The sequence below is a fragment of the Vanessa atalanta genome, chromosome 22, assembly GCF_905147765.1.
Source record: "Vanessa atalanta chromosome 22, ilVanAtal1.2, whole genome shotgun sequence".
In the NCBI taxonomy this organism is placed as follows: Eukaryota; Metazoa; Arthropoda; class Insecta; order Lepidoptera; family Nymphalidae; genus Vanessa; species Vanessa atalanta.
Window position 1 is genome coordinate 9,264,651 of NC_061892.1, and position 26,758 is coordinate 9,291,408.

At 34.8% G+C, this 26,758-nt stretch overlaps 2 protein-coding genes across 4 annotated transcripts; one reads left to right on the forward strand and one right to left on the reverse strand.

Moving 5' to 3' along the window:
* The first annotated feature begins 1,462 nt into the window (after positions 1-1,462).
* Positions 1,463-11,243, forward strand: LOC125072657 (juvenile hormone epoxide hydrolase-like). 3 transcript variants are annotated; one of them, XM_047683308.1, is made up of 9 exons: positions 1,463-1,541; positions 6,655-6,834; positions 7,346-7,485; positions 7,822-7,909; positions 8,725-8,889; positions 9,523-9,669; positions 9,796-9,997; positions 10,324-10,558; positions 10,995-11,243. In XM_047683308.1, the coding sequence occupies exons 2-9, from the start codon at positions 6,655-6,657 to the stop codon at positions 11,221-11,223; spliced, it is 1,386 nt and encodes a 461-aa protein (XP_047539264.1). In that variant the 5' UTR covers positions 1,463-1,541; the 3' UTR covers positions 11,224-11,243. The 3 variants fall into 3 exon arrangements, with proteins under 3 accessions (XP_047539264.1, XP_047539263.1, XP_047539262.1); XM_047683307.1 differs by lacking the exon at positions 1,463-1,541 and adding an exon at positions 5,318-5,345; XM_047683306.1 differs by lacking the exon at positions 1,463-1,541 and adding an exon at positions 5,326-5,397.
* Positions 11,244-13,418: 2,175 nt separating this feature from the next.
* On the reverse strand, positions 13,419-19,771 carry LOC125072719. The gene is made up of 4 exons (XM_047683395.1): positions 19,660-19,771; positions 15,678-15,805; positions 15,244-15,434; positions 13,419-14,589 (listed from the first exon to the last, which is right to left on the reverse strand). Exons 1-4 carry the CDS (start codon positions 19,691-19,693, stop codon positions 14,145-14,147), a joined length of 798 nt encoding a protein of 265 aa, XP_047539351.1. The 5' UTR covers positions 19,694-19,771; the 3' UTR covers positions 13,419-14,144.
* Between the last annotated feature and the right edge of the window lie 6,987 nt (positions 19,772-26,758).

Sequence of the window (26,758 nt, forward strand, 5' to 3'; positions counted from 1 at the left end):
TTTTAATAAAAAATAGTAAAATTGTCTATGTTTACATCTCATAATTTTTGATTAATTTATATTTAGAATACTAAATGTCGAGTGCGGCTTCGCCTGCGATTTAGAGTTTTGACGTGACCGTGAGGTATTAGGTGTAAAAAAAGTAGAATATGTTCTTACTTGGAGTTCAAGATTCCTACAAAAAATCCAATTCTGTTCAAATGTTTGGCAGTGAAAGAGCAAATGATAGACAGACATTTTTACTTTTACATTTATAATATTAGTATAGATTTGACAGTACGCCAGAAGGCTATTAAAGTACGGTATATGACGCTGGATTCTGAAGCAATAATCATTATACGGTAATTATGAACTAAACAAGAATATGAACTCAATAATGATAATAATTATACATATACTAACTGCTCCAAAGTCTATTTAAATCAAAGGAGTTAATATAACTTAGACTCAAACCTTACATGTGATTTGCTAATAGCTCCGCTGTATTATTCTTGATTAATACCATTTTTGTTAACTATACCCTTATTTTATTTTATCAAAAGTTCCAATAACAACTTAGCTGACATTAAATACTCAATTTTTCGCGAATCCATTACGAATATCATAGATTATTCAAGCATCATTCAAGGTTTGTGGCAGATTCTTCACATCATTCTTCAGATTTTCAGATCACTTTGATACAATCAGTGATAATCATTGTATGTGCACAAGAAATAAGGATAAGCTTAGAACATCAAGTTTCCGACTCCGCAAAGTCAATAAATCATTCTTGGGGCCAGGTATCCGCTTCTATAATAAAATTCCGCAGACATTTTTAACTTTGCCGTTTCATAGATTCAAGTCAATTGTAAAAAATACATTGGTAAAGAAGGCATATTATTCGATACAATATCGTATTGATGATATAAAAGCGTGGAGTTAATGCTTTTTGACTTCCAGACTGTAGACATAACATACATATATAATTGTATTTAACTAACATGACTGTATTTTTAGATGTTGAATGTTCTTCTCGGTAGAATCTACATTCCGAACCGATGGTGGCTTTACTTTAAATAGTTTGTTAAACGACGATTCAAAAGTGCTAGTTAAAGCCTACTTGAATAAAGTATATTTTGATTTTGATTTTTGATTGACGATGCGGCGATGGTGACCACTTACCATCAGGTGGTTTTTTTGTCAAACTACCAGTTATAAATAATAAAAAACACTTATCATTTTTTATTAAATATCAATATTTAAAATATTTTAATAATTAAAAAAATTCTTGAACCGTTCCCCCAATTACCTTATCAATGGAAGGTGTATTATCTCATTGCAACGACGTGGTCAATTGTAGAGTAATTTTACCACTCGCGTTATAAAAGGTCGTAACGACATTTATAATAAAAGTAATCTTATCTCTTTGTCGTGGAGTTCAATTTCAAATGCGATATTTTTTATCGTATTTAATATTAAGCCAGATATATGTCCAGTCTTTGCCTATAAGTGTTATGTGAGAGTTGTGTCATTGTTTATATAATATTTTTTTCTACCTTGAGGTGGGTTACCTTTTATATGTATAAATGGTTATATTTGCAATTATATGCATAAATGTTTCGCATACAGAATACAAAATATTTATGCATATCAATGCCTAAATGAAAATCAAAATATTCTCTAATAAAGTAGGCTTAAAAAACAATTTTGAATAGTCGTGTTACGGTGTTGAATTAAGCTAGCTACCGCCGGTTCGGAAATTAGATTCTACTGTGAAGAACCGGCAAGAAATTCAGTAGTTTGTCTTAAGTACACTATATACACACATAGAGTATAAATAATTAAATTATATGTTAATATTTAAATCACTTAAAAGGTGGTACTAATGTACAATCCCACCTGAGTAGGTATCACAACTCATCAGATATCCTACCGCCAAACAGCAATACTTAGTAGTGTTGTGTTGGTTGTATTGTGTGTCACAGACACAATCGAGATAACATCTTAACTGCCAAATTTGTTAGCTCATTGGCGCTGTAAGGAATGTTTAAGACCAATGTCTACGGACATTGATGATATAATTTAAAATATATATTTCCAAATTTTAACCACTATTGTTCCCTTCATCGTTGTATAACTATCGATAGTTTGACTATCGATAGTTGACCTCAAAAACTATCCAGGATATCGATAGTACTGTCGATAGTATCGATAGTTTTGGACTATCGATAATTTAGGTTAAAGGTGGACTATCGATAGTATTGCTCATGGGGAGCTATCGATACTATGGATACTATCTCTAACACCTTAACAATCGATAGTCTATCGATAGTCTACCGTGGACTATCGATATGCAACACCCTTTGGTATCTTGGTAGAATGAATATATTAACGATTATAGCTTTTAATACCATTGATCTTGATTCAAAATTAAAATGAAACTGCGTGAAAGGACCTGCGTATATTTCTTTTGTTAAATATTGTTGTTTTGAAATAAATAGTTTCCATATCAAGTAAGAAACTTTCTTTGATTGAGATAAATCTATAGTAATATTATAAACGTGTACCGAGTTAGATTTATTTTGATGTTGAGATAGTTTGAATGAGAATTCACTATTAGCTAGTATCATAACAAAGGTACAAGTACATACTAAACTAAATGGAGTCTAAACAAATAAATATACATTAATTATAAATAAAACAAATAAACGTATAGTATAACTGTTTTAATACTCACACAAACTACGAGTACTTATTTAATTAAATCTATACTTATATACTAATATTATAAAGAGATAAATCTACGTTAGTCCTGAGTACTACTTATATATTATTTTTATTCAAAAATGACAACTGTGCGTCGTTGCTGGGTCTGGTAATTAGTAATAAATACTTTTTCATATTTTTTTGTACATTAATGCTATAACAGCATACAATCAAACCATGAACTGGAAAAAAAGACCTGAGAAGATCTGAGATCAAGAAAAAAATTGCATCCTGTTTGACAGAGAATGAAATGTCTTCGTTTTTAAAATCTAAAAGTTCATATAATATAATAAATAGTAAAGTAATCAAAAATAAGTTCAAGGTGCCATTCTAATTATTATTTTGTGAAAATCCTTAAACGTATCACTCTTTCTATGGACGGCAATACAACAATAGTTACCATGAAAGTTGGCACCAGACCTAAATCCTAACAAACCCGGGCGCCTCGCCAATGATGGTCAAGTCTTGGACCAGTAATAAAGTGCCCCAGAAGATGTCTTGAAATTTTTTTAGGGGGAGAGATCGCCAGAACTTAGTTTTCATACGAGCTTCTGTTGTATTTAAGACGGTAGTCAAGCTTCAATGATTGTTCAAACGGTGTCCACGCCTTTCATTTATTTCGTTCGTATAAAGTATACAATGACTTAGTCAAATTACCACAATAAATTAATTAATCGTATCCTACTAGATGCAAATCATTAGTTTTCTATGTTGTCTTGGGTCTGGGTGTTTGTGGTACCGTCGTTACTTCTGATTTCCATAACACAAGTGCTTTAGCTACTTACATTGGGATCAGAGTAATGTATGTGATGTCGTCCAATATTTATTTATTTATTTATTTAAAACATGCAAAAAATATGAATCATATTAAAAAAATCGATTACCCTACATTGTTATAATTAAAAGAGCCATCACTATATAACTAGCAGCTGCCATACACAAACAACAATACCCATTATTTTTATGTTACGATTGTAGGAGGAGTGAGCCAGTTAAACGTAAAAGTGCCTGCAGGCACAAAGGACATACTATCTTACCCGTTACCAAACTTACCGGTACAATTATTTATTTCGCCCTGAGGTTTTTCTTATAGCGCCAATTTCTTCGGGCAATGGTGATCACTTACCATCAGGTGGCCTATTTCCACTGGTTTACAAATTGTATAAAAAAAAGCATATAAACAAATATAATATAATAATACAAAATAACAAATAAGTATTTTTAAAGAAGCCACTGAAGTCACCGGTGAACCACAGCGTACCTTCGATTCAAACCTGTTTTATGCCACCATACTTGTAAATCGAATTGAACTTTGATACCAATCATAATTATCATAATAAGAAACAGTATTATAAAAAACAACTACATCAAAGTCTAGTAGCCACTGACTCCGACATGTGAAGCTTAACCGAAGATATAGGGTTCAAACCCAACCCTATATCTTCGGTTAAGCTTTATAACTTCGTCAAGAAAATTTTCATGTGTCTTTACAATAGGGTATTCTACTATGTTTGAAAAAGTACTTCAAAATGTTAATTTTCCTTATGAAAAGCCACAAAAAAATATACTTCGGCAAACGTTTTCTTGCCATAGAATGAAATTAAATTTTAAGCTTTTTTTTATACCCGCGAAAACGCTGTCAGTCATTTAGGTGACGTCACACTGATAAAAAAAAACAGTTGTATATACGACTGGCACTCATTCAACGTTAACAGCTATAAATATTTGGTGTTTTTTGTGATATTAATGAATTACAATCACTATGGAATTGTTATGAGCAAATACTAGCTAATTAAAACTCCAGAAAATTTGTTTATCAAAGTGCAAGATGATATTTAAATGACAGTTTTTGCCTCTCTGACGTCACACCATGGCGATGGCGGCGATGTTTTAGGTCACGTGATACACAGACTAAAAATTATGACTTTTAATTTCAATATAATAAATTAATAATGCGCTTTTATAACTCAAAATCAAAATATTTACGTATCTTTCTAGATATATTTTAATTTTATCAAATTTATAACTTATTTTTCACTACCGAAAATACCCTATTCACGTCGTGATCAGTGGTAGGGGAAAATATTGTATGGAAACCTTGCTTGCATGTTTCGCATGAAATTTACCGCATACGACCAACCCACATTTCAAGGTAGTAAGTGCCAAACCGTCTCTTAAGACGGAGGGAAAACCTTAGCCCAGCATTGGGCTATTTGACTTTAGATAAGAAGTGTAATAATCTATAAATAATCTATATGTATGAAAACAACAATTTTAAATACTTAGATAAAAAAATGGCCGATTGGTTTTTTTTACCTCAAATTATCTAATCAATAAAATTATTTCTTAAGTATTAATTTTCATTAACAACGTATTCATTTATTCATTTTATTATTTTAACACGAACTCACAAATTTCTCGTATAATATTCACTGTTTATAATCGCCAGGAGGTACTATTTTAATTCTTTATTCCTTTTTAGTTAATATTTAATCTATTTAGGTGAGAACCAGTCGTGAATTTGTTACTTAATTAATATCGTCAGTTTATCATTGATAATGTGATTGTTGAGACGTCTTACGTCTTTACTGATATACATGGTACAAAATGATTTCTTTAATAATACTAGTTGGATTTCTACTCAGAAGTAAGGTGTATATATATTCTTTATTATTAGACAACCTTTGACATTTCTTTTAATGTTTTTTTAATATATTATCTTATTTTTCACGCGATCAGTAATAGTAGCTTTGTTAAATTATATATATTTAATTAAATCTTTATTTTAATATTGTTGTCAATGTAATATGACGCGGAATTATATTTATTAATTAGATTTATTTACCCATCGTAAAATTTAAGATCAAGATGGTACGGACCAAAAGGTATTCTACTGTCAAATTGCTTGGTCTTTCTGTGATCCGATGTGAACTTAGCCAGTGTTAATACGATAAACATACTCATACCAAATGACATACAATATTTTTGACAGTGCAAAAAATAGTATCTTTATAAATGGTAACGTAATGAGCAGTCACAACTTACCATCAAGCAAATAAACGATTATATTAAAATATGTTATCTAGATTTAACGTAAGAGATAGTAACAGTAGTATGATTAGTATATAATCACTTGATATAAAATCGAATTTAACTTGAATTTGGGAACAACGATAGTCCAAGGTGTTTAAAATTAAACTTACACTTCAAGCTTTAAACTAACTCAGAGTAGTCACGTTTTGAGGTCATTTGGTGATTAGTGACCGTATAACACACCAGCAAAATATTAAATATTCAAACCTTTGTCTTATTAACTCAAGGTTATAGTCATTGCTGCGTATGTTTTGCAAAAAATTGTACATTTATGGAGAGACTAGTCGTTATAGACAGACGTTTATCTAAATGTGTGGTTACACACACATAGACGGATTAATTAGAGACAAAGATATATTAAAACGTTATCTCTCATTCTAATTATTACCTGACTTATGTACGTCTGTTTACATTACACAATAAATGTAAATTATATATTTGCGATATCTATCACTATAATTCTCCTGGCTGACAAGTACCACGTGCACAACCACGTGCCTGTCGAAAGGCGCAATTGAAATTTTATTTTTCACCGGATATAATTTTCACATTTTACATTTGTTGCCTCATACTACGTAGCGCTTTCTTTTTCTTCAAACCAGAATAACATTCGACCAAAAACCAACCTGCTGAGTTTCTTTTAGCGGTTTCTTTTTAGGTCAGGGTTTTTTAGTTTATGACTTAGACATATAATAAGTAAGTGTAATGCTTCTACATTAAATAAAGAAACTTGATTTTGGTAGATAAATAGAAAAGTTACAGTGTGGACATCAAGATAATTCTTCGCATCAGTAAGTTTTGTATAATATTTCACAGATGGGGCGACTGATCCTTGCTGTCCTGGTAGCGTTAGCGTCTGTTCTAATTTACTTCCTGTACCTGAGAAGTCCACCCCCATTACCAGAAATCGACCTCGAAGAATGGTGGGGAACTGAGCTATCAAAGTCCAAGCAAGATGACAGCATAAAGCCATTTAAAGTGGATTTCAATGAAGTGGTGAGCCTGACTAATTTATCTTAATACCTTATTACTGGTGCATTAGTATACTTTACGGCGTAAAAAATTTAAGATCCTTATGTATTAGTATTGATATTATATACTTATACATATTTAAAAATGATCTTCATACAGTTATAACTCAAAGAACAGAGCTAAAACAACCAAATTATGACCAGCAATAGATGAGCAAGGGAGGGATATATTGTCTAACCGTTCTTTCAAAGAGAGAGGCTGATTTTCGTATTTATTTTCGTGTCATTACGTACCATTCAAGGAACTGTTGAGTGCTGAAGCTTCAGCATTTAAAAGTTCATAAATATGTCATCCATATATAAAAGCGAAATACCACTTACTGATTAATCACGAAATCTCAGAAATCATCTCTAAGGGGGTAAAATGGGGATTAGAAGTTTGTATTTTATAAATTTAAGCCGCAGCTTCAGCTAGTATGTCATATATGTCTTCATAAATGCTCATTTCATTTGTAATTTTGATGCCTTGTTTCCAGATGATTAAAGATTTGAAAGACCGGCTCAGAGACCGTCACCCATTGGCTCCTCCTCTAAAAGGTGTCGCCTTCGAGTATGGTTTCAACAGCAAGCAGTTAGAGGGTTGGTTGAAATACTGGGCAGAAGAATACTCATTCAAGTATGTGATTCACAGACACTGTTACTATTAAAACATTGAATTGATCGATAAATTTTCGAATTTTATACAATTCAAAGAAAAAAGGGGGAAAATATTGACTCTTACTTTGTGATACATATCCTAAATAATTTAAAATTTTAGAACTTTAGGAACAAAACAATTATGACGCCTGTTATTCTACCGAAAGCGTCAGGAAATTAAACGAGTGTTAAATGGTTTACCTGATGACAAGCGATCGCCTGTCCCCATTAGCACTAAACCAATAAAAAAACAACCGTTCAAAAAACCCACCATCGGTAACATTTTTACTACTAACTTCAAAAAAATGTTTTACAGAGAACGTGAAAATTTTTTCAATAATTATCCTCACTTTAAGACTGATATCCAAGGGTTGAGCATTCACTTCGTCAGAGTGACGCCGGAGGTAAGAAAATCATTAGCATTCATTCATCATTATAAGAAATAACAACACTAAATTGCGCTTACTTTATTTAAACCGACAAATGTTTTAATTTCACACCTGACGATGACTTGTTGCCGCTAATCTATAAAAAAATATTGGACAACATCACATACATTACTCTGATCCCAATGTAAGTAGCTAAAGCACTTTTTTTTGTTGGAAAATCAGAAGTAAGGACGGTACCACACGAACTTATTAACTCCTTTCTCTTATACACGGAGTACACCTTGGCTTTTCATCAATAAAGCACCAAAGCGCTTTGTGTTGTATACCCTATTCCAACGGAAGTAGAAACAAATCTTAAATTTACGTATTTCATGCGATGTGCTAATAACTATAAGTGCAGTACTTAGAGTTTATGTTTAATATATTAAATATCTTTATTGCCCCTTAACTACTTATATCCACTTTAACTTTACTTTGAAAATTCCGATAACAGTTTCGTCGACGTTCAAGACGCCATTATTTCGCAAATCCATATCCATCCATCCATAGTGATTATCATAGATTAATCAAACTCTCAACCGTATATATATATAACCGGAATAGAGTATAGATCTATTGACTCACGAAGCCGCGCCATACTTTATCTTAAATTATTATCCGCTTGCATTAGTACTTAGAACACGATATCTTAGTGTGTGTTAGACGACAAAGAGTAAAGACAGCAAAAAAAGACGAATAAATTAGTATTGGTTAAATTATTTTATAACAAATCAATTGATCTGACGTGGAATTACTCACCGGACGTTTATATTAACAATTTAATTTTCCAGGTCCCCCCTGGTGTGGAAGTCATTCCGCTGCTGCTACTCCACGGCTGGCCGGGCTCAGTCAGAGAGTTCTATGAAGCTATACCATACCTAACTTCTGCTTCAAGGGACAGAGACTTCGCTCTTGAACTCATTATACCCAGCTTGCCCGGATATGGTTTTTCTAGTGTAAGTTAAAACAAAAAAAATATCGTGCAACCAAAATTTTATAGTTCAACAGTCATTCCGGCTGACTCCTGGAATGGAATGGCAATGATGGGAGCTAAGTAAGTTATTTTCCACGTTTTCTTGTACAACTTAATTAAATTAATCGATTTCACAGAATCTTTTACTGTATATTTAAACCTGGCCTATAGTGTATTTGGTGCCGGCTGATGTGTATTATTCACAGCAACATTATTAAAAATTAAACTTATCATAGTGATATTACTAATGATAATAATAATTTATTTAATGATAATATAATTATGCAAGATGACCCAGTGGGGTACAGTGAGAAACTTTAAGTTCACTGAGGTTTAACTTAATTGTTAGCAGGTCTTTTATTCTAAATAAGTCTTATCATTATCAGGTTTGTTGAATATAAATTTTCAAGCAGTGTAGCTAAGTGTAGGTGGTGCTAATTACTAGCACAAAGAAAATACCCAACATCTTAGATCCCGTAGTTGACAACGCATTGACAGTAAAGTTGTATCATATTACTTACATTGCCTTTTGGAAAACATACTCAACTTCTTCAATTAGTGGTGAATTTTACCATCCATAGCCGACAAATTGTGAAATGAAATTGTATATTTTCAGGGTGCCAAGCGTCCAGGACTTGGTGCTGACAAAGTAGCTGTAGTTTTCAGAAATCTAATGCATCGTCTTGGTTTCAAAAAGTACTATATTCAAGGAGGAGACTGGGGAGCACTGATCACAAGTTGCATGGCTACATTCTTCCCTGATGTAAGAAATATATATAACCTAACTCCTCTAAAGGTTTTATAGTTATGAGTAACATACTCAAACCATATATGTCCTCATCATATTCGCACATGTGACATTAGGAATTAATAAATTCTCTTCTTTCAGGAGGTCCTCGGCTACCATTCAAACATGCCGTTCATAATGTCACCTAAAGTCACATTGATCACGTTGATTGGAGCCTTATACCCACCTCTCGTTGTTGGCTCAAATGTCCAAGACCGTATGTATCCTATGTTGGAAAAATACGCGAATATAATTGAAGAAACAGGATACATGCATATTCAATCCACAAAACCGGATACTATTGGTAAGATGAATTTGATAATTGGAATGTCTTTTTGAGCATGATATTTCAGACTGACCCATTAGAAAAATAGAATGAAGAATAACTTTATGTCTACTTTAACAGGTTTTAAAGATTTATATGTAGGTCCGCCTAGCCGGTACCACTCTCTAAACTCAGAATGTTTTAATTAAAATGCTTACTCCATTCTGTGACCGATTTAATACACGATGTCGTCGTGTGTGTGTTATTACATAAATCCTATTTTAATTGGTTCATTGGTAACATTATGCTCCTAATGGACTTAATTCATACAATAATTGAATTATTTTGTTATGTCTCCTTTCCAGGTGTTGCTCTCTCCGACTCCCCAACTGGTCTCGCAGCCTATATCCTCGAGAAGTTTTCCACCTGGACTCAGTTGTCAAACCGCAAAGCCACAGACGGTGCTCTCACCAAGCAATTCAGTAGAGATCAATTGCTCGACAATCTTATGGTCTACTGGTCTTCTAATTCCATTACAACATCCATGAGACTGTATGCTGAAACCTTTAACAAGAGATACTTGGGGTTGGGGCTGGAAGAGTAAGTGTAATTAAATGTATTTAAACTTGTTATTTTGTTAATAATAATAGATTATATGTTGATTATATCTATCTAGGCTAGTAAAATCATAACTCATAACGAAAGTTCATGGCGCATTAGCGATATAAGGGATGTTTGATCAGTTTCACTTACCATCATGACAGCCATGAGCTATTCTACCCATTTAAAAAATATACAACTAATTACCTACCTTGTTAGAACACCATAAAATTAGAATTTATCAGTTTTTTTTTTGTATAGTTACAACTATCCTTTAAATTATTGAAATTTGTTCAATATTTTAGTAATAAGCAAAAATATAATAATACCCCTGTAAGATATTAAATATCGAATGTTAATTAAAATCACATGACACCATCATGACATGACATCATATAATTTTTCTGGAATTTAATTCTTGAAACAATTCTTTCAGAATTCCCACTAATGTTCCTGCATGGTTCATCCAAGCGAAGAATGAGTTGACGTACACTCCCATCTGGGCATTGAAGACAAAGTACCCTAATATCATCAATGAGACCATATTAGATGACGGTGGACACTTCCTGGCCTTCCAGCTGCCCGAGATCTTTTCGAACGATGTCATCAAAGCCATACAGAGCTTTAGGGCATGGCATAAGAACAATAAAAAAACTGAATTATAGAATTTTTTCAATTGTTTTGTAAATAAATGATGTGGATCATTGTGTATTTTGTTTTTATACGATTTCAATTATAAAGAAATTAAAATAATGATGTCGTTTATCAATTTATTTTTGATAATAATATACATATACGCAAAACAAGATATTTCCATAAATTGTGTCTTACATATTGTTAACTATCTTAATTTAGGAACAATCTTATACTTGTATGTATTAAATTACATGGTTACAGAGGGTTAGCAACTTTTATGTGGGTCGATGTTTATATTTTTACAAAATATTTCACAGAAAATCTTCAAAAATATTCAATTGTAAAAAAATTATAATTTAAGCCCTAAATGATATTACGAAACTAATTACTTCTTAGTTGATTGCACACCTTAGCTATTTCAAACAACGATAATATTTTAACGATAACATTTACACATTAGCAGCCCGTTAATGTCCCACTGCTGGGATAAAGGCCTCCTCTCCTTTGAAGAGAAGGTTTGGAGCATATTCCACCACGCTGCTCCAATGCGGGTTATATAATATATCAAATATTTTTTTAATATCTAGATTTAAAGATCCCACTGATTTTCTTTCACCGGTTCTTTTTAGGTTAGATTACTAAACCGGTGATAGATTTTTGAGAATTAATAAGCTAGTGTAACGCTTCTCATATACGTTTTTCCCAAAGGCATAAATCGTCTTGATTTACAGTAACGCCTGTAAATGTCCAACGGTTGATCAAAGGCCATCTTTCTTTTTATATTAAAGATTTGGAGATTGCTCTTAATCTGATGGAAACCCATTTGTCAGGAGTTCAACCGTTATATGCAAGTTTTGTCACAAAAACATAATTAAAGGATATAAAAATTTAGTAGCCCGATTTGAACGCGCAACCAGATGATGGCCTTACTCGGCTTAGTAATTTTTAATGAAAAATATAGACCTGATAATAACATTTACCAATAATCATACAGATATATAAAATGATGCCATTATATAATTTCGATTATATTACGATAGTAAAATATATTTTAAAGCTCATTTGATCCATTACAATAAAAACGTGTTCCTCATATCGTTTGTATTAAATAACAATTACTGTGCGCACGAGCATACTTATCTTAAAAATAACTTACGGCACGTGTCAGTTTATATAAAGGGTGGATTTATACAGGGAAGTCGATTATTTAAATTATTGTAATATATATTATTTTAATATATATGAGATTAGAGAAAAGTAATTTATGTTGATTATTTTATTGAATACTAGCAACCCGCTCCGGCTTCGCACGGGTGTAATGCTGCCACTAATGAACCGCTATGTCCCTTCGTTTTAAATCTGTAATATCTTCGAAAATATTAATTTAAATGACATGCTGTAAGGGGTCATATTGATCTATATTAAATGTCCAATGTATATAAAATTTTCAGTGTTTTTCTACTATATTGTCCATTTATTGTACATATAAACCTTCCTCTTGAACCAATCTATCTATTTAAAAACCGCAACAAAATCCGTTGTGTAATTTTAAAGATCTAAGCATACACAGGGACAGGCAGCGGTAAGCAACTTTGTTTTATACTTACTATGCAATGATCATCATTTCATTTTATTTCGAAATCTGTAAGCGTCAAAAGTGCCAAGGTCAATAGGGTTATTGGCACTTGATGTAATATTGAGCTTTTTATATATATATAGATATTTCTTGCACAAAAAATATGGAATTTGGAAGAAAGATCGCTTATCAGATCAGAGTTAAGTTTAACTGTTAACATTGGCATTCTCACTTGCGGACTTTTCCAGGTGGGCGGCGAAAGGAGAAAGGCAGGGAATCCGTGGGCAAATGCTTAGAAAAGATTTACAAATATACTTCTACCAGTGGTAGAGTTAACATAAAGTTTACAGTTATTCTACGACGAAATATCAATTTATTCTACTGTGCCATTTTGCCATTCCCATGGCGAACAGGCACAAGTTATACAACATTTTAGATCTCATGGATGATGACAGAGTGACGGAATAATGGTTACTCGTTACTAGTGAGGCTGTTAACTACACAAAAAATATATTCAAATAAAACAATATAGATTTCCATAATACTTTTAATATTTAGTTTTAAATTATAATGCATTAGTAATAGTTTTTAAAAATAATAATTAAATATAACAATACAACTAACTATATCCGAAAGAAATTAAACGAATACATGAACAATAAATAATACAGGTACAAATATATTACTACACATAAAAATCTAAGAGTTTTATCCTCGATAAGACAAATTATTACTATAGCCTTCTTTTATTCGCTTGATAAACGCGTTACGCGTAACACAAGAAGTAATACTCGCCAATGTTCAGGAAGCCTAGCGCGCCCTAATACACCGGAGTACCCATTTACAAAACTAGTGGTACCCTCTCTGTCTCTCAGCGGGCGCCACGGGATCTCTTTCCCATGCTACTGTGAGCTATTATTAGAGCCTAGAGTAGTAGTCATAGTTTAGAGAAAAAGATTATGAACTCATTTCGGACAAATTTTCTATGAACTAGAAAAATCTTTTTTTAACAACCAACGCTGTCCACTCCTTCTTAGACGGTCCTCGGAAGAAGATTAGAAGCTGCGTTTAGCTGGAGCACACGTGTCAGCGACTTATACGACACAAGTTAATATCCTCTCAATGGTTTCCTTCAATATAAATAATTCCTAGTCTAAGCATATATGTAGAAACTCAATTATTCTTGTGCAAATTGAGCCTACGATCTTCAGCTATTAATGTTTTCTGTCAACTGTACCATTTTGTACATAAAAGTCACAATCAGATATGCTTAGAACAAGTTAACTAGTATTGTGATATTACGAGCTGTCTTTGGTCTTTTAGCTGCTTACGATATTAGTCTGTGTGACTTGATTTTATTACTACAAGAATACTTTACTTATCTTTGCCATCATCTTTATCTTTACACGATCCATCTTTATCGTCACCCTTTGCTGGAGCAATCATCAACAAGTTATTTCCATTGCGCTCTCCTGCTAAATTTCTCAGAGGAATTTGTCGCCATCTTGAAGGAAAGTAATACTGATTACGCAATATCTTCAAATGGTCTTTCCCAAAGAAAAAATCAGTCTTATTATTTGGTGTACTTCTCTGGAAGTTTCTTCGGTATACTTCCTCGTTTTCTTCGTTACCAAATCTTATGTAATCTGTTTCATATGGTCGTTTGTCTTCGTCCGTGTACGGTCTTTTGAGACGGAGACGTCTCGATGTTGGACTTAAAGGAGATTCACATTTAATGGCTAGTCCGGAGTTCTCTTTATTTATCACCAGCCCGTGGTTCTTTTGCCATTCAAGTACTTCACTCAGAAGACCTATATATCTGAAACAGAAATTAACAATAATAATGGTATAAATATTGATGATGAAAAAGTACCTATTTCAGTATTCCCGTTAAATTCACAAAAATACCTTTAGTCTCGAATTAGTTTGATATAAGATAATACTTTTAGGAATTATCTTCTAAGGATGCTATGATTGTAAACTAGATTACTTTTATTGTTCTATTATTATTAATATTGAAATGCTTAAAATTAATTAATTTAGTTCAAATTCTAATGGCTATTTCACCATTACTTTCAGAGAACACAATCGAAAAAGAGTTACTGATACTAAAAAAGTAAATTTAAAAACAAGAGGAACATTTAAAAGTAAAGAATATATATAATAAACATTGCTTTTGAACCTATAGGAAAACATCGTGAGGAAACCTGCATGTGTCTAATTTCAACTTTTTTTTGACACACGTGTATTCCGCCAACCCGCATTGGAGCAGCGTGGTGGAATATGCTCCAAACCTTCTCCTCAAAGGGAGAGGAGGCCTTAAGCCCAGCAGTGGGAAAATTTACAGGCTGTTAATGCTAATACTTTGAACCATTTAGTAATAAATTAATTATTATAGTGACGATTATGCTTACTACTTAAATGTGATGTGTTAGCTATATGATCATATTAATTAATTTATGAACTTTTGTACCTTATTGCCATTCGTAAGATCTCATTTTTCGACAGCTTTTTATCCGGTGGATGTGTAGGCACCAGCCTTCTAAGCTCAGCGAAAGCACCGCTGACGTTCTGCTGTCGCCAGCGCTCTCGACAATTGGTGAAGAGCTTACGAGGTGGTCGGAGAATACAGGAATTTAATGTTGGCAGATCTTCTGGCAAACTCTAAAAGAAATATTTGTTTCTTATATTCTTTTATATAAAAGATTGATTTTATAAATAGAGGAAGGCTATTAAAATTCGGAAAATTAGGATCTTTTTATTTGTTTGTCTAAGTATTACGTTTGCATTAACCATAGACATTACTTGAAGTTTGGATCAAAACAATGCATACTTTTTATTCTAAAAAATTGAACGGTATCAAGAATATTCGGAAACATCTCATACAGCGGTAATGCTTTCAAATACCTGAACACTTCTCGAAGTTTGTCTGTCGTCATCGCTGTCTTGAAGACAGATGTCATCGCTCAGCATCTCACTATCTGGCTCTTCATCAGAACAGGAGTCTTGATCCGACGCCATTGAGTTTTGATAAACTGTTTGAAAAACATTTATTAAGTCATATTAGTAAAATTTTAGATGCAAGTTACGATAAAAATATTGAAACGACATCCAAGACATTATTAAAATATAATATAATATTAGCAACTAAAAGACCAAGATAGTTCGGTCAGAACACGTGAATACCGAAGATTAATTGTAACGTTGGAACCTCTGAATTGTCATGTGTTTAATAAATGTTTATAATTCATATCTTATACAGAAATAAAGGAAAATATCGTAAGGAAACCTTCATGTGTTGAATATAATAAGATAATCTCCCACACGTGTCTCCACCGATCAGCGTTCCAAATTTTATCTATAAGGAGACGAGACCTAAGCCCAGCACAAGAAAGTTTGCAGATGTTATTTTAACTAAATAATTTTCATTCTCTCAGTTAAGAAATCAAAAATCAAAACAGTCATGTTACAGTGTTGAATTAATTGTTAAGCTACCACCGGTTCCGAAAGTGGATTCTACTGAAAAGAACCGGAAAATAAACTCAGTTGTTATACAGAACTACTCCAGCAAATAGATTCTGAGACTTAGTTTCAAAGAAACGGTTAAACTATTTTATATATTGGTAAGTCTATGTAAAATAATATACAGTCATACATTTATAAAATTAGCTGTTAAAGTTTCATATATACACATTTCTTCCATACTATGTTTTTATAATGGTGTTTCAATAATACAATATTTAATATCATTATATTTTTTTGATGATTAGTTGGATATTAAATACAAGTTACAGGTCTAACAGAGAACAAAAATTAAGTGACTATAATTACCTTTTACTAATTACTAAAGTTATTAATTCGAATTATAAAGAATACAATGACAATAAATACTAAAATACCGTCATGGGATTTTCCCGCAATGTTAAAATAATAATATTACGTTTTCAGAGCGACAAGTTTAGCTCAAACTATATTTAAAAATATCTAAAAAAACCGAACAAGTGCCTTTGGAACTCGCGCACTGGTTCTATACCACCAGGCAGATAGACAAACTGACACTGATGTAACAACAAATTTACGGTTTTTACGCTATTGGTTTCGATTGCTTTTGCGGATGTATGGCAAATGCGACATAAACGAATCTACCTAGTCAATTATATATATGGCATATTTGATTGGGTAGACTTAGAGATTTGATTTTTTCACGAGGTACTGCATACTTTAGGTATGCACGCATGTTTGTATGTGGTATTAATTTGAACTTAATAACTCTACGCGTTACCGAGGAAAATGGTCTCGCCAAGCAGACAGACGAACAATAAAATTATATTAAGAGGTTTATTTTTTCCCTTTAGAGGTTTGTCATCATAAAAATGACTTTGATCTTTCAAGGGGCCTTTTGGAAGTAGAATATTGAAAAGAGACGCGAACCAGCATTGCTATTCTATTAAGAGTTCTTACCTCGCTCGTAACTATAAACAAATTTACGGTGATATGCTATTCTGATGCGTGGATTCTTCAAATACTATAATTATTTATCAATGGTCAATATCGCATAATACTTTTTGACATACCGCGATTGTCTTCGGTGAGTTTCGACTTCGTTCTTAGAGAATAGTTGTACTAATACTGTTTGTAATAAAACAAATTCATCTTATATCTCGTAAAAAAAAAGATTTCATAATGATAATCTGATATAGATTTTATCATTATGAAATATATAAATATACACTAATATTGAAAATGGGAAATAAATCTGTCTGTTACCTCTTCACATTACCTCTTTTAATAGTTCTAGTTTGAATACCGTGAAAGAACCAAGGCTACTTTTTTATTCATACTTCGAGGGGGTGAAATAGTTGGTGAAGATTTGTTTGCTTTAGGTAAATTTTCATAAATTTCGCAAGCATAATCGCAGGTTCAACTTTTAATTTATAAAAGAAACAATGTATCGTGTATAAATTTAATCTTTTGTGTTATTTAAGAAATAATGACATGATTATAAATGTAAATTACGATCTGTTCGCGCGTTAAATATAGCACTTCCGTTGATAAATATATCCGGTGATAGCTCATAATAGTTCACTGTTTTAGTGTTCGTGTATTAGAATACTTTTTCGTATAACTAATGAATTATTAGGTATTACATTGAATTAAATATGCATTTAATATTAATATCTTTTCTAATCTATAAGTATATACATTATTTAATTAAGTTATTTTATTTTATGTGTAATGTAATAAATAAATTATTACTATATTTAATTTTATTACACTAAACTCATTATATGTTCCCTTGTACTCAAGTCTTAGCACCGTTTAAAAAAAAGGACCTCAGACATAAGAAGAATTGACGAAGACGCTGAACAAGATTATATTATTGGTTGATATTCTTTAATATTTCGCTATAAAATACTTTGGATGCAAGTTGAAGTGAATGAGATTATATTTTACATTAAATATATATTCTAGCGGCTAGGAAACCCTCAACTAATTCTGTTTTGAAATTTGGCGGACATTTTAATCAACAAGAAACTCACATAAATTTATTTGGAACTCTTTCCACTTCACTGCTACAATAATCCTTAGGATACACATGTAGCGGAATTTCATACGACACATACAAATTTCCCCCCACAAACACAAATTCGATCGATTAAGATTCACGTGTTTTACTGGTTCACGATGATAATAAATAATACATAAGATTAAATAATTTATTCCTTATTATAAATAATGTCTCCGTCACATTATTTTAAGGTTGTTACATAAATCAGTTAGGTATATTATATTGGGATATAATTACTAAGCAAAAACGTAACTTCTTTAGAGTTTGGATATAATACGTGTAAATTTAAAAGCACTTACTTTTATAGTTTCAACAATAATATTGAAGTTAAAGGCAGACGTATATCATCTATCAATATAGAGAAACGTTAAGATTATGCAAGTTTACGAATAATTGTAGATCTCCAGCTGGGAACTACCCTAAGCTTAGAGTACGGATATCATTGTGGAAACGGGATAAAATCACTTTGATTCAACAATCTGAAGTCTGATCTTCAAATTGCTGTAGGATATCCTAATATAATTATAATAATGATACAATAAGCCATAATTGACGTTATTATTATGAAATCATCAGTGAAAGATAGAAAAACATCCAGAGCGAATTTCAGGTAGAGCCGCTATTAGGGATATTAAACACATATTCTCGAATAATATACAATCGATTTTATTTCGACGCACTTACCAAGTACTCATTAACATTATAAAAACGATCACTATGTAATAATCATTATATTTTTATCAACATCTCACACAAATACAACTTTCCGAGCATTTTATGCTTTACATTACATTAGCGGCCTGTAAATTTCCCACTGCTGGGCTAAGGCCTCCTCTCCCTTTGAGAAGAGGTTTTGGAGCATATTCCACCACGCTGCTCCAGTTCGGGTTGGTGGAATTTCGTTGAAATTAGACACATGCCGGTTTCCTCACGATGTTTTCCTTCACCAAAGAGCACGAGATGAATTATAAACACAAATTAAGCACATGAAAATTCAGTGGTGCCTGCCTGGGTTTGAACCCGAAATCATCGGAGTTATTTTATGCTTAATTAAAAATAATCCTATTGTTCGTATAATACTATATTTATATAAACATTGCTGTTTATAAACAAAAATTAACTTAATTAACGTATCTGTAAATAATTTGTTTGTTGTTGTTTATTGCGTAACAATTAATGCAATATTTTCATAACAAAATATACTTAAAAGTTGGAATAAAAGTATCATTCATGGTTGATAGTTTAATAATAATGAATATTTGAATATCTTTTTTTAAAGTAGTATAAAGATTTAAATGGTTTTTATTTCACAACACAAACCTTTCTTTCCTATATTATCCGTCACAGTTGGCATATAACCCACTTAAAACTTATAAAATGTTATTTAATCACAAACAACAGCTTTTGATAATAGATTATTCATATATTTCACATTTAACACAGGAGAACCTCACTACGCAACGTTTGAGATGTAACTGAAGGGAATTCAATTAAAATATTTAAATTTCGAAATGGGGTGTGCGAACTGTGCTGTGATTGGTCGCCGGACTCTCGGCGCTACACCAATGGGAAGCAAAGGCGGGGAGCGACAACCGGATTGTGGTTTTTTTAATGCGTTGATTTAATATTAGATACTAAGTCTTATTCGATGGAAATGTCTACGGAAAACTAAAGCGGAGAATTCAGGAGCGATTTTTGTTCAAATGTGTTTTTCTGACAGTAACAGTTTTTAGATTTTTTTTTAATATTTAAGATTTATTCTACTATTAGAAACCACGTGACAAACAACGCAAGCAAAAGGGGAAAACGAGTCAAGACATGGACACGTGACATAAGTATAAATTGAAGATGTAATCTGATAAAGAAAGCAAGGAATAGAAAAGGATGGAAGATATTGGAAGAAGTCAATGGGTCACATGACATACTGGTCTCCCAGACGGGAAATCCGTGCCAGGAAATTGAAAATAGCTTGTAAGTATATGTTTGATATTGAGATTATGATTTGATTGATATATTTTTGGTCTAATTTATTTGTATTATCTTAAAAACTTAAAATAGTTTTTACATACATAACTTTTTTGATATGGAAAAGCACCACATGACCAGTCCAGTCCAGCGCTGACTTCGCGCTCACAGGTCAGTCCAGTGACTAGCCGCTCCCCGCTCTATTGTCGGGGCCAGTAAGTCAGTCCAGTGCGACTGGCGTTGTATGGACGCGTTCGGGCATTCGCCGACAGTTTGTTGTAGAGTCTCCACGTACCTTTTTGTAGCTTACTGACTGCCTTACAACTGACTTACTGTCTACGTATAGCCAGTTACTGGGTCCGAAATACCGAGTCTCTGGGTCCAGTCACCATGCATATTATAACTAGGTTTTGCGTCCTTACCTGTTATAGATATTAACACAATAAATTTTTTTTTTTTAAGAATACACTTTAATTATGTAGATGTATTACCAAATAAAATTATTTAAATATATTTGATATTTAATATCACCAATAATAGTAATTATAGTTTGTACTTTCCCCATACTACGACACGACTACGACTACGACTACGGCACGACATTAACTAGTATTTCTTTGATTTATAATATACAATTATAATCCAGTATTGTTCGTGTAATGTTTGTCCTAATAAATTAATTGTATAAAAAAAAAAATTTTATTAAAACTACATTCGATAACGAAGGCGGTATCTTATTTTGGACATAGAGTTAAAGTGTGGGTTATTAACTATTTCGTCCACTGACTGCTTCAGTAAAAATCCACTTTCGTCGTTTACGTAATTTATTCATATTAGAATAATTAATATAATCGCTAGGTATGTAAATACGAAACACTTTTTCAATATTATAGAGTGAATAAACTTTAAATAAATACTGCGTGAATTTAGACACAAAACGAACAATTATGAAATAGAATGGGGCAATGATTACGTACTTGATAAGGATACATAATTCTGAACAGCATCGCAGTGTGCTTATAGCAAGATAGCGCTCGACGAAAAATAATTGGAATACTTTTATGTAGGTATGGTTACAATACAACAATTGCTTGTAACAAGTCAAGGCGACAATCCTTTTATTAATCGCACTGGAAAAATACATTTAACCAATTCCGTCTTAAATTGGTGGGTGTATGTTGAACTGACTCACTCACGGCACCGACTGCACCAGCATACTTATTACCAATACCCCCGCTACTCACACCGTCTTTTCTAGGGGCTAAAAATCACGAAGGTTCGCAAGAAGCATGGTGATTCCGGCCCTCCCACGTTGGTTTAGTAGCAGAAGCGTTGACGAGCTTTGTACTCAATTGGATAAGGTGCCCGAAACTTCATTTTTCGTCTACGGCGTCTTCCTATTTAAGTGCGAGTTTGTTTTATTTGTGCATCATATCTTAATTGTGTATGCCCTTGGCCCATACCACACCCCCTTTAAACCCCTCGCCATATTGCTGTATCGGAACGCAGTACCTACACTGATTTTTTTATGATACTTAGTATAAGAATTACAGCGATAACGTTTCTTATACATACATTTATTGCCATTTGACAGTCATCGTATGTAAGTTTTTATTGATCTAACCTGGGGATTGAACCCAGTGCCTCGAGATCTGCAGTATATCAACTACTTGATCAACGAGGTAATCAACGGGGAAAATATATAAATTAAATATAATTCTCATATTAATAGATATGTTTTGTAATTATTACAGATAGTGAAAAAATTGTTTGATAGTAACCAATACACAATCTCTCTATCTGAGTACATCATATCTGAATCACTGTTCGATATATAATGAAAGTCTGCATAGTGATAGCGTATAAACTAATCCTTATTAATATTATAAAGGCGAGAGTTTGTATGTATGTATTGCTACTCTTTCACGCAAAAACTACTGAACGGATTATAATTTTTATAATATCAGAATAATTAAGAAAGATATTGTGCGAATATTACCTGACAACCAACCCCTAAAAGACTAGCGAAGCCTCGGCCGAAAACTAGTATTTATCATAACTAACATGTATCCTAGATGGGAGCAGCGAATCATCAGATAAACTTTATTTAAACAAAGGGATCATTTTAATCTCGAATAAATTTATCCTACAAAAAACCTGAGATGGCTCAGTGGATTGAACGCGAGCATCTTAACAGTAATTGCAGTTTCAAATCCAGGCAAGCATTGGTGGATTTTCATGTGCTATTTAAATTTGTGTTTATAATTATTTTTTCTTGACGGTAAAGATCGTTTGAAAACCTGGATGTGTCTAATTTCAATAAAATTCTGCCACCCTTTTTCGCCAACCTACATTAGAGCAGTGTGGTGGCCCTAAACTTGTTTTTACATGGAGCAGAGGCCTTAGCCGAGTGGAACATAAAACTTGTCAGATTTATTATAAAAAAATCTCAATCTTCTCTATAGTGTTAACTAAGAAAAATAACGGGTTACCCTGTTGAAATAAATGAACACGTGGCAGTTTGTATTCGGATTGGTATGCGTTATCTTTGCCTCGTGCCCGACAATAATATGAGCTAGATTTGTACGAAATTAGGGTTCCTTAAATAGTAATTAGTTATCGTTACTCCTTAATGTAAAAGGTCGTATGTGAACATTACGTTACACTTCATTACTCTATAAAGACGTAACTACACATTTGATTTTAATTTATGGTTCAGCTGGAAAAATGAACCATCATCTTATCTCGCCTTTCAAACCAGAACACAACAATACTGCTGTTTGGCGGTAGAAAATATGATGAGGGGGTGGTACCTACCTCACACACACACACACATCAGCCCGCATTCGTCCACTGCTGGACATAGGCCTCTCCAAATGCACGCCACTGTGGTCTTTCTTCGGCAACTCGCATCCAGCTCCTGCCAGCCGTCTTGCGCAAATCGTCACTCCACCGAGCCTGAGGACGTCCTACACTACGTTTGCCGAGACGCGGTCTCCACTCTAGAACACGTTTTCCCCAACGGTTATCGGTTCTACGACAAATATGGCCAGCCCACTGCCACTTCAGCTTACTAATCCGGTGGGCTATGTCGATGACCTTGGTTCTCTGACGGATCACCTCATTTCTGATGCGATCCCTCAGAGATACTCCGAGCATAGCCCTTTCCATAGCACGCTGAGCGACTTTAACCCGGTGGACCAGCTTTGTCGTGAGTGTCCACGTTTCGGCTCCGTATGTCATGACGGGTAGGACGCACTGGTTGAAGACTTTCGTCTTAAGGCACTGTGGGATCGACGATGTGAAGATTCGTCGTAACTTCCCAAATGCTGCCCAACCTAGCTGAATTCTTCTATTCAACTCGTCCTCAAAGTTGTTTCTACCTAATCGCAATGTCTGCCCGAGGTAGACATATTTTTGAACAACTTCGAGGACGGTACCGTGTATCGCAATCGGTTCCGGTAGAACATGTTCATTGAACATGACCTTGGTTTTATCCAAGTTTATCCGTAGGCCGATGCGCATAGAAGAATCAGCCAGCTCATTCAGCATCTGTTGTAGGTCCTGCAGCGTTTCTGCCATGATGACGATGTCATCTGCGAATCTCAAGTGAGAGATGTACTCGCCATTGATGTTGATGCCACGCCCTTTCCAGTTCAGCGTCTTGAACATGTCCTCCATTGCATTAGTGAACAATTTGGGGGAAATAACGTCCCCTTGTCTCACTCCTCGATGCAATGGTATGGGATTCGTTTGCCGACTCTGTACTTGGACGGACATGGTGGCGGCCTTGTAGAGACATCTCATCACTTGGATGTATCGCCAATCAACTTGGCAACGCTGCAGGGACTCCAGAACAGCCCAGATTTCAACCGAGTCAAAGGCCTTCTCATAGTCCACGAATGCGAGACACAGGGGCCGATTATACTCATGGGACTTCTGTATAATCTGCCGCACTGTGTGGATGTGGTCTATGGTGCCGTATCCGCTCCGAAATCCGGCCTGTTCCGGGGGTTGGAATTCGTCGAATCTTCGCGCAAGACGGTTCGTGATCACTCTTGAAAACAGCTTATAGATGTGGCTCATTAGGGATATGGGTCGATAGTTCTTCAGCAGGGTCTTGTCTCCCTTTTTGAAGAACAGGACGACCACACTCCTACTCCACGCCTCCGGAGTTCTCCCTTCGAAGAGGACAGAGTTATAAAGCTTCTGGAGCTCCCTCAGTACGGGTTTACCTCCTGCTTTCAATAGCTCTGTTGTAACGCCGTCCTCTCCTGGGGCTTTTCCATTTTTAAGCTGTTTAAGAGCAATCTCGATTTCGCCAATACTGACTTCTGGCAGGTCTTCGGTGAAATGGCGTGTTAATGTAGCTCTAGCATCCTCATTTTCGGGATCAGGTCGAGATGCATGCGATGCGTATAACCGGCCGTAGAAGTCCTCTACTTCCGAAAGAACTGCCGGCTTGGAAGAAACGACTTCTCCACTTGCTGTGGTCAACTTCGTCAGGTGGCTTCTTCCAAGAGATTGTACGAACACCTTAGACCCCCGATTCTGCTCGATGGCTCTTTCAATCGTAAGAGTATTGGAGCACCGGAGGTCGTGTCGTACGCGCTTGCTGATCTCTTGGTTTAGTTGCCGTTTCTCGGACGAAGTGGCAGGTGGGTTTTCACGACGTTTCTTCATTAGCCCTAAAGTCTCTTCCGAAAGTTTGGACTTTCTGCCCTTACGCTGCATGCTACAAAATCTCGTGCCTTCTTCCCTGAGAATTCTCACTACATTTTTGAGGTTCTGGTTTACGTCTGTTGTGGTTTTCACGGCAGCGAATCGGTTCTCCAGGTTTGTCTGGAACGTTTCAGATCCCGCAATGGTTTGGAGCAGGGATGGTCGGAGTGTAGACTTCATCAGACGGACGCGCTCGGCCTTAAAATTGATATTCAGAGAGCCTCGGACAAGTCGGTGATCACTACCGGTATTGAACCTGTTGATCACTGAGACGTCTCTGAATATGTGCCTTTTGTCCGTCATGATGAAATCGATCTCATTTTTGGTCATAGTGTCGGGGCTTTGCCACGTCCACTTCCTTTGGGGCTGCTTCTTGAAGAAGGAGTTCATCAAGAAGAGCCCCTCCCGTTCGAGAAAGTTGACAAGCATTTGCCCCCTATGATTTCTGCTTCCAAATCCATGGGGTCCTACTACCGATTCGCTACAATTCTGTACTCCCACTTTAGCGTTGAAGTCCCCCATGACAACGTTGTAGTGGGTTTTCGTGGTGGAGTGGAGGGCCCTCGATATATCATCGAACATTTCCTCCACTTCATCGTCCGAGTGTGTCGAGGTCGGTGCGTACGCTTGCACCACCTTGAGGCTGTACCTCTCGGTGAGCTTTACAATGAGGTACGCTACCCTGTTCGACACACTGGAGATTTCCACAACGTTGTCAACTAGGGACTTATTAACCAGAAACCCAACGCCTCCTTGGGATTGTTGGTCTCCCTCTCGGAAGTACATTAGGTGGCCCGATTCGAGGGTTACGGTGTCCTCTCCCTCTCTACGGACTTCACATAACCCTAATATGTGCCACCTAATTTTCCCAAGTTCCACCTCGAGTTGCGCTAGATGCGAGTCAAGCCGTAGCGTGCGTCCGTTGTACGTCGCCAGGGTCAGTCGGTTGTGGTGGCCTCCCGTAGCCCGGTGATTCTTAGCACCCCCCATCCCGCCGTTACCACCGTCGCCACCATGACGAGGAATAGCGGGACCGCCGGGAACTGGGGGCCGTGGCTTACCTGTTTTTACCATTTGGAGGTATTGCCCATAATCGCCACGCTGGGCAGGCGGGTTGGCGATCGCAGGACGCAACTTCTCGCACCGGTGACGCTGCTGCCCGTTACCGGCCTGTGGTATTTAGCTACGCCTATTTTTGATGGTTATACCGCCATCAGTCGGTCGCCAGAGCCTCGTTTGCTGATCGGCAGGATGCACCACGGGCAGGTGAGGTTGGCTTGGAGCGCCAAGGTGTAGTTTGCGCTCCCTTACATCCCACCTACCTACCTAGACGGACAAAAATCATTGAAGATGTAAGGAATTGCCAGTATTTTTTCCATTGCTGATATCTATGGACAGAAACTTAAAGCCAGCCAGCCTACCTCTTACATAAATAAAAAGTATTTCGTCTAAATAAAAAGAACCATTTAATTTCAAACGAATCTCTCCCTTAACTAATATTGAAAAATCCGTTATCATTCGTGACAACTCTGAAGTCATAACTCAACACTATCGATATCTTTGAAACAATTATTGTATCATTGGATTAGACAGAATTAAATTTAATCTGACTCAACGTTAGCGATGTTTGAATATTGATAAGGAAAAAAGAGCACTGCAAGAAAAAAAACAGTTTATAATTATGCTGAGTTTTATTAGTGAATCAATAATGATAAAACAAACAAAAGATACA

Coding starts and splice junctions, on each gene's coding strand:
- LOC125072657 (XM_047683306.1), top strand. CDS start 5,353: ATGATTTCTTTAATAATACTAGTTGGATTTCTACTCAGAAGTAAG. Junction 6,835..7,345: donor AAGTGGATTTCAATGAAGTG/GTGAGCCTGACT, acceptor CCTTGTTTCCAG/ATGATTAAAGATTTGAAAGA. Junction 8,890..9,522: donor CCGGATATGGTTTTTCTAGT/GTAAGTTAAAAC, acceptor GTATATTTTCAG/GGTGCCAAGCGTCCAGGACT.
- LOC125072719 (XM_047683395.1), bottom strand. CDS start 19,693: ATGCCAACTGTGACGGATAATATAGGAAAGAAAG. Junction 15,435..15,677: donor AAACTTCGAGAAGTGTTCAG/GTATTTGAAAGC, acceptor TATTTCTTTTAG/AGTTTGCCAGAAGATCTGCC. Junction 14,590..15,243: donor ATCTTACGAATGGCAATAAG/GTACAAAAGTTC, acceptor TTTCTGTTTCAG/ATATATAGGTCTTCTGAGTG.